At 34.8% G+C, this 8,763-nt stretch overlaps 2 protein-coding genes across 2 annotated transcripts in view; one reads left to right on the top strand and one right to left on the bottom strand.

The window, feature by feature from the left end:
- Positions 1-5,708: 5,708 nt before the first annotated feature.
- Positions 5,709-7,225, top strand: LOC131005864 (protein ALP1-like). Its single transcript, XM_057932969.1, has 5 exons — positions 5,709-5,996; positions 6,078-6,303; positions 6,380-6,691; positions 6,750-6,857; positions 6,969-7,225. Exons 1-5 carry the CDS (start codon positions 5,709-5,711, stop codon positions 7,223-7,225), a joined length of 1,191 nt encoding a protein of 396 aa, XP_057788952.1.
- Positions 7,226-7,718: 493 nt separating this feature from the next.
- LOC131018699 (WD-40 repeat-containing protein MSI1-like) overlaps positions 7,719-8,763 on the bottom strand; it is a 2,802-nt gene continuing 1,757 nt past the window's right edge. Inside the window, exons 4-6 of the mRNA XM_057947414.1 lie at positions 8,366-8,490; positions 8,150-8,245; positions 7,719-8,074 (exon numbers count right to left, since the gene is read on the bottom strand). Of these exons, the coding sequence (XP_057803397.1) occupies positions 7,846-8,074; positions 8,150-8,245; positions 8,366-8,490 (450 nt within the window). The 3' untranslated portion in view covers positions 7,719-7,845. The remainder of the gene's footprint in view (positions 8,075-8,149; positions 8,246-8,365; positions 8,491-8,763) is intronic.

Raw genomic sequence — 8,763 nt, 5'->3', positions numbered from 1 at the left:
CAGCGAAAATTAAACTTAGTTTCGCAATAGCCTCGGTTGAGCACGTTGTTGGTCTTAGGTTTCTCTTTGCTGTTAATCAGTATTCAGTTTATCAAATGAAACAACACAAGTAGGAATGTAAAACTGAAAGCTGTAAACAACACAGAGACTTTTACGTGGTTCAGAAAAATCCTTTCCTACATCCACGGTCGGTTGATCAGACCAACAATCCACTCCGCAAGTGCTTAACAGGTGCACTGCAAACCAAACTGTGTGCTTGTCGGGTGCACACAACCGTACCACTGAAGAAAACCCTTCTTTAGTACCCACACTTCACTCGTGTTGGATTTCTCTTGCTTAGCACAACCCGCGCTAAGACTCTCAGAGTCAGAAAACCCTTCTGAACTCCGAATCACTCAAAACACTCAAATCTTTCTTTTGGAAATGAGGTTTGAACGAGTGCCAACTATACTGCAAAGAACAAGTTCTTTGTAGCAAGTTTGACCTTGGCTTCTGGGTAAACAGAGGTTTGCCTAAGGTCTAAGAGAATGTATGTAATCAGCAGTGACTAATTTTGGCTTTGGAATTCTCTTCTTCGATTCAAGCTTTGGGGAAGTTAAGCTTTAGGCTGAGTACCGATTTTGGCAGAGCTTCAGCTTATGTCGTTGAATCGGTGAAGGTTGAAGTGATCCTCGAGCGCTATTTGTAGGAGAACTCTTGAATAGATCCGTTGGCGTAGAACGTCCTCAAGATTTCTTCCGTTGGAGAGCAATTCGAATTTGGGCTGAGGCTTCAATCTTCGAGGTTCCTTGTCTGGTGGAAACGGTTCTCTTGAGGGACAGGAGATGTGACGTCTCTGATAAAGTAACCACCAAATAGGAATGACCTCTGCAGAGATAAGATCCTGAGATCTCTGCATTTAATGCGGCTGTACTCTGTGAGTACGTGGCTTCCTTTGAACGTTGGAAGATCAGTCTGAGGAAGAATGTTCAACTGATACTTGACTTTAGTATCAGTCTGTGGCACGCATTAAGTAATCAGTTCCAAACTGATTCTTCAACTGATACTTCAGTTGGTATCTTCAGTCTTCAGTCTTTCGTCCTTCAGTCTTCAGTCCTTCGTCCTTCAGTCTTCAGTCTTCAGAACCGCATACTAAACTAGAAACGAACTCTAACACTTGAGTTCAAAACTGTTCTAGTCTATTACAATTAAGACCTATGAATTTTGGTATCATCAAAACAAGGATTAGGATATTCCACAAGGTTCCCAACACACTAAACTCCTATAATTCAGAATCCTCTCCTTCACCCCCTATATTCTTCTTCATAGAAGAACCCCTCACTCTTTTTATTCTTGTTCACAAAAGAACCCTCACCGTCAACTGCAACTCTCTCTTTATCAATTACTTATTCCTTACCTGTCACAATTCCCACATCCCCTTATGTTATACTCCCTTCATCCCAATAGTAATGTCTCATTTTCTTTAATGGGACGTCCCAATACAAATGTCTCATTCCCTTTCTGGCAATATATTATTTCTCTATGCCTAATATTTAAATAATTTCCACCAACCCACTTTATCTACTTTTTACACATTTCTTAATCTCCATGCCCTAAAGCTATTGGACATTACTATTGGGACGGAGGGAGTATAAAAGATCACATGTCTAAATCCTAAATTGTCTTGACAAATTTTTTTGACTTCTTTATCAGAGGATAATTCCCTTAGATTGTTGTTACTTAAAACATAAGTCTTAATAGCTCCATTAATTAACAACTATTCTTCAAGACTATTTTTTTAAAGCTGCTAAGCTAAGTTGCCTAGCTACAACATAGTCCAAAATGAACTTCCTATCCCCACAATATGTTAGCTTAGGAGAACAAAAAATCTTTCCACCATGATAAAAAATAAAAATAAAAATAACAATCAAAATTATAAACAAAAAACAAACATTCAAGACCTTCAAAAAAAATTCATCAGTGTTCCTAAAAAACACACACAAAAAAAAAATCAAGCTTGAATACTTACTGTATATAGAAGGAGGTAGATTCAGTTGTTTCACATTCCTCACCTTCACATTTTTATATTTTTTTTATCTCTCCACACTGTAGATGATATTATGAAACACCGGAATACGACGTGATGATGATCGACGGGCCGATTTCTCAAGTTTTCTGACGAAGAATGAACAATTAAGTTTGGAACTCTTGATTCTTTTTACTGAGGTTTTTGTTTTTGTGTTTGATTTATATTTTCTAAAGGTAATATTTTAGGGGTTTCTTGACTTGGAATCGAAAAGGTCAATTCTAATTCATATGTGTTTTAGTGTTTTTAATTTGCCTTTTTAAATTATATTATGTTAGAGGTTTATTTTACATGTGTGTAAATAGGGCAATTAAAATAATGAAATAAAATTTCACATCAGCATTTGAGCTCCACCTGTGAAGTCACGCACGTCTCACATTCAAAATAACTCGTTCATGCCCAAATGTGGCTCACGGGTGCCGAAATTAAAAATAAATGGCCTAAATTTGCAAGCCCGAAAAAAAATGCCTAATTTTGCAAACCGCCATAACTTATTGGCCTACAAAATTTTTGAACTCTACCGCCGAGTACAACGATGATGAGGTACAAAAGAGAATGAACCAAAATTTATGAGCATTACATTATTTGGGGTTATGCTATCATTTAGGTATTTAATTTGGAGGCTACGAGTTATAGAGTAAAGTAGTAAATTTATATTTATTTATTATTATGATTATTTTAAATGAGAGACTATACTGAGTAAAATATGGGTTATGAATAAAATTACCCTTTATTATTACACAAAAATTTGGGTACAATCAGTTGTACCGTACAATCGGATTGCACCCTGACCCGAACCCGCATCCTGAATCAAACCGTGTAAATGACACTATTCGGTTATATAAATGACACTGCCTATAATTGACACCATTCAGCTATACAAATGACCATGTCTATAATTGACATTATTCGGTTATACAAATGACACTGCGTATAAATGACACTATAACATTGTAAATGACATTATTCGGTTATACAAATGATACTATGACATTTTAAAATGTTATAGTGTCATTTATATAACCAAATCGTGTCAATTATAGGCAGTGTCATTTGTATAACCGCATAGTGTCAATTATACATAGTGTCATTTGCAATGCTATGATGTGATTTATACGTTGTGTCATTTGTATAACCGAACAATGTCATTTACAAGGTTCGAATTAGGATAAAGGTTCGGATCAGAGTGTGGGTCAGGGTACAATCTGATTGTATGGTAAAACCAGTTGTACCCAAGACCAACTCTTATTATTATATAATTATTTTTATTCATTCAAGACCGTATTAATATTATTTACTTATTTTCACAAATTTGAGCCGAGATACCTGATCTCATATCATATCTATAGTTGCGCTGACGTTGAATTCTTATTGTTAAAATTATTTATAATACTCCATCCGTCCCACTTATCTTGGCACATTTTCCTTTTTAGTTTGTCTTATTTATAATGACGTTTTTCCAAAAAAGAAAATGAGCCTAATGAAACGGGACATCCCAAAAAGAAAAATGAGTCTATTGGAGTGGGACGGATGGAGTACTTAATAATTTATTCAAAAATTGCACTCCTTTTTCTTTTTTTAATTGGAAGAGGAGGAATGATCGAGATTCAACTTTAGACCACTCATTTTTTAGAACATTAAAATATACTTAGAACATTAAAATATAGAACAAGTCAACAATATTTATGTGTTATTGCGTTTTTAGAGCACTTGAGCCTAGAGTTCACATTTTACAACCTGTTTGTTTGGCAGGGAATGTGCTCTGGGAAAGTAATCTGATTCTCAATTATTAAATTTATGTGTTTGGTTTAATTATAAGAAAATGAGGAAAATAACTTGATTCCTAAATATGGGGAAAGTTCCGTGAAATCTCGGGATTCTAATTCCCCACTCCAACTCAGGTATTCTTTTTCCCTGATTTGAGGATTTTAAAGATAAGGAAAAAAAGACGACTTCTTTCTTTTATATTTCTCTCGCTAGGTTTTTTTTCTTTGTGCAACGTAAAAGTTCTCCATCGTCTGCAAGTTCTTCTCTCTCGTCTGCAAATTGCTGCTCATAATCTGCTTGTTTTATCATCAACCACCATTCCTTATACGAATTTAATTTAGTCGAGGTTACTCTTTAAACTCTCTATATTTTTATTGATGAATTTGTAAAATTATGTGGAGAAATTGCGTGGCTATTTTTGAATGAATTATTATTCACCTTCGAATTTAATTTAGTCGTGGTTATGCGTGGTTCTTTGTGATAAAAGGCGTTGTATATATTTAATGCGAAGTCTTAAAAGTTAGATTGAATTCATGTGAAGTCTTCAAAGTTAATTAAGATGCAATGGTCTAAAATTGAATATCTTGTTCGCCTTATTCCCCTGCAATCATCTAGTACATGTACTATGTATGCATGATGTCAAGATTTGATAGTTGTCTGCTCATGATTTTGGTCGAATTTCAATGATATAATGTCCAAAATTCAATGGAAGTGGGAACAATTTAATTATGGAGGTGCGGAGTGGAGTGCATTTTTTCCATTGCATCGCCTCTCAAGTGTGCTTCCTACGTTATTGGATAAATTATTTATAGAAAACTCTTGAATAACTAACCTCTCATAAAATCTGCGCTTATAATCATTACACAGATGTTCACTCTTATTAATAATCAGTATAATGATCTGCTTTTTATGGCGACTTATAAAGTGCCCTTCGCCGGCTTAATTTTTGAGCAAATTATATTTACAGCTACTGCTTCTACCTGTTATGCATCTTTAAATTTGATAATTTGTTGCTGTCAAATCTGAAAGAGTCGATGTACTCCCTCCGTCTCGGCTTTTGGTATCCAGTTGAGAATGGCACGGGTTTTAATAAAGTGATTGGTGTGTCGTGAGTGGAATAAGGGTCCCATATTTTATGTGAGTTAAAATAATTAAAGTGGAGTAAGGGCCCCACCTACTTTTACCAAAAATAGAAATGGATACTAAAATGTAGGACGGCCAAAAAAGGAAAGTTGGATACTAAAAGCTGGGACGGAGGGAGTATTAATTAGCTATGTAGTTTTGATCTTTTTTCTTATAGCCTTTTTTTGTGGAATTATAATTAATATCATAATCATATTGCCAACTCAACTTTAAGCAATTGGAATAGTATAATTATTGTTTTGTAGTTGCTTCTGTTTAACAATAGTATTGGTGTAGCTGTTGTTGCTGTCTGTGCGCGTCCATGTTTGTTTCATTTTATTGGTAATGAGAATCTGTTATTAGGTGTCTAGCAAAGGATAAGTGCATGGCCTGGGTAGGAAATCAATGTCGTTATCTTTATTTATCAGTTGCCATGATTTATTGTTATTACTTTGTTTGTTATTATTTTGATTGGTAGAATGTATGAATGTATAATCTTAAGTTTCAGGATCTTTTTAAGAGGATGGCAAGATTAGACATAAATTCAAGAAAGCTTTTATATCCTATTATTCGTAGGCGTATGGAGAGAATTGATGTGTTGAGGCGAATCATTCTTGTGATTACAACTCTCATAAGACATCACTGTCAAAAATATTATTTAAAGGCCGCACGTTCAGTGAATGAGATAGACCGATCTCGTTACATTCACAAATTGATCTATGAGAGTGACACCACATGTCATGAACAATTACGTATGGATAGATACACGTTTAGAAGGCTAGTTAACATGCTTCAAACGATTGGACGGCTAAGAGCTACAAGAAACCTGACAGTTGATGAGCAAGTTGCTATTTTCTTATACATACTAGCTCATCATCAAAAGAACCGTACAATGAAAACTAATTTCTTGCGGTTAGGAGAAACAATTAGTAGATATTTCAATAAGGTATTGAGCTCAGTTCTTAGGCTTCAAGGTCATTTACTAAAAGTTCCTTCACCTGTAGCTGAGGATTCCTCTGATGTCAAATGGAAATGGTTTAAGGTATATTAGAAACACTTTTAAATTTCACCTTATATGATTATAAAAAAAATATATTTATAACTATTGGATCTAAATTTGTAGAATTGCATAGGAACTCTTGATGGTACTCACATTGAAGTAAAAGTATCTGAGGTTGATAAACCTAGATATCGAAATCGAAAAGGTCATACTTCTACAAATGTTTTAGGAGTATGTTCGCAAGACATGCAATTTATTTATGTGCTTGCGGGTTGGGAAGGCTCAGCAGCTGATGGAAGAGTGCTTCGAGATGCTTTAAGTAGAAGAAATGGATTACCAATACAAGATGGTATGTAAGATATACACTTTTAATATTCTTATTTAATATATATCAATGATATACTTACTATATTCTAAAATTTTAGGTTATTACTATTTAGTGGATGCGGGATACACAAACGGCAAAGGCTTTCTTGCACCTTTTAGAGGGCAAAGATACCATCTTTCTGAATGGAGGACTGGACGTCAACCAACAACTCCAGAAGAATATTTTAATATGAAGCACTCATCAGCAAGAAATGTCATTGAGAGATGCTTTGGAATGTTAAAAATGCGTTGGGATATAATTAGAAATCCAAATTTTTATCCAATCAAGCAACAAGACAGAATTATAATGGCGTGTTGTCTTCTTCAGAACCACATTAGAGATCATATGCCAGTTGATCCTATTGAAACTTGTTTATGAGAAACAATCCGTTTCCTTATTACGATCAACTAGCACTTGTTTGGGCAAAGATAGAGCCACTGGATTAAATGCTGAAGCTCCAAAAGATGTGATTGAAGACTTAGAAAGAGATCAAAATGTGGACCAAGCAGATGAAGAATCTGATGATGATAGTGTTCGTATTATGTTACCAAACACAACTTCTTGATGTGAAGGAACTTCAAAAAATTCTAAACGAAAGAGAGGAAGAAGTACAGATGGCTTGATTTCAAGTTTGAGGTACATGACAGATACACTTACTACTAACATGGATAAGTCTAATGATCAAATGGGCAAGTATATGGAAAGCATTGTTGGAGTTGATCAAGAAAGGAAGGATAATCGGCGTAAGCTTAATGAGGAACTGCAAAAAATTGAAGTTTTAACGCACTCACAAAGACAAAGAGCTGCAATGAAACTTGTTCGAGATCCAAATTTATTGGATTACTTTTTCACTCTTGATGATCATTCTCAGAAAGAAATATTTCTAATTGAATTGCTTGGATAGATTAGTTTTAGATTATTTGTCATTTAGAAATTATTCTTTACTTAAGTCTCACTACTTACATTATTTACGTTTTTCTTTTTATCTATACTCTAGTTTTAATTAATTAAATTCAGATTGTAGTTTTTCTTATCATTGATTTTGTTATGTATTGTGTGTTTTTTTTTATGTTATTAATTTAATAATTTCTACTAAGAAAATTTAAATATAGATTTTAATATTATGATAAATATAAGATATTTTTAATGTTTTTTAATGGTAACTCAATTAATATTCAAATTTGAGTCAAATATAAAATTCAAAATCCTAACAGTTTTCTTGTTTTTTCCAAATACCGGCAAGTAATCTGTCAAGAATCATACTCCCAGGATTCATATTCCCAGACAATATTACTTTCTTGCCAAACAAACATTAAAGGTCTTAGCTTCGAGTCCATCTTGACGTGACCATTAAAATTTATGGCTCTTAAAAAACAAAAGGGCAAAACAACACAGCATGAGCAGAGCAGCTGCATTCTCATAAAATAGAAGCCATGGTTAAATGATACAACAGGTGCAAAGAAAGAAACACATGAAAGATATTGAAGAGCTAAACAAGCTAGTTAAATAAATAAAAAACCGAAACTAGGAGCCTTTCATGGCGTCATTCACAGGCACATCATCTTCATCATGGTAGATGTTCTCAGACATCTGCCATATTTGAAGTATGTTGTCCTCCGCCACGCTAGCAACAACCCAGTCTTCACAAGGGTTCCATGAGAAGTCGGAGATTTTACTCGTATGGCCACCATGAATGAATACGAGCTCCGGTGGTCCATCCTCAGCATCCTCCGACGACTGCTCTTCATTAATCCTGTCAAGGCATAAATAACCACATCAGCATTTGCTCGAGCAGGAAAGAAATGTGCAATGGTTAATGAGAAAGTACCTGCTGAGATCCCAGACCATCAGTCTTCTACCAAGACAACACGAAGCTAAGATGGTCTCGTTCTTTGGGTTCCATCCGACCTGGAAAACCTCCTCCCTGTAGAGCAATTGCAGCAGGTTTAAGCAAACAAAATATTTTGGCCACACTTCTATCAAGGCGTAAATCTTTTCGACCATAGATATACAGTACTGATCTCTTTGAAACCATATTGCTTACTTGTGACAGTCAAATTTGTGGAGTGCGGTAGAAATCCTTCGCATGTCAAATAACTTGACAGTCTTGTCAGTGGAACCCGTTGCCAGAACCCACTCATTAAAAGGATTGAAAGCCAAACAGTTTACCTATAAAAATGGCATTGGAAATGCACGGTTGAAGTCTACAATTACCGGATGAAAAGCAGCTGACTTACGTAACATAGTGTGCATCTCAACAAAATAGGATCACAAAGCACATCAATAAGTAGTTTGAAGTACTAAGGCATAAGAGATGGAGAAATTGATTATCCTAATCACCCTAAACATGTTCCATGTACAATAATATTAAGACTTGATCATGAAATAGTAATTCAAAACTCTAGTTTGTTCTTCGGTTTAACCGGTATCTTAATCATGAAA

Source organism: Salvia miltiorrhiza, chromosome 1 (assembly GCF_028751815.1).
Source record: "Salvia miltiorrhiza cultivar Shanhuang (shh) chromosome 1, IMPLAD_Smil_shh, whole genome shotgun sequence".
Lineage (NCBI taxonomy): Eukaryota > Viridiplantae > Streptophyta > Magnoliopsida > Lamiales > Lamiaceae > Salvia > Salvia miltiorrhiza.
The sequence above is the reverse complement of the archived record's forward strand: the minus strand, read 5'-3'. Positions and strand labels throughout refer to the sequence as shown.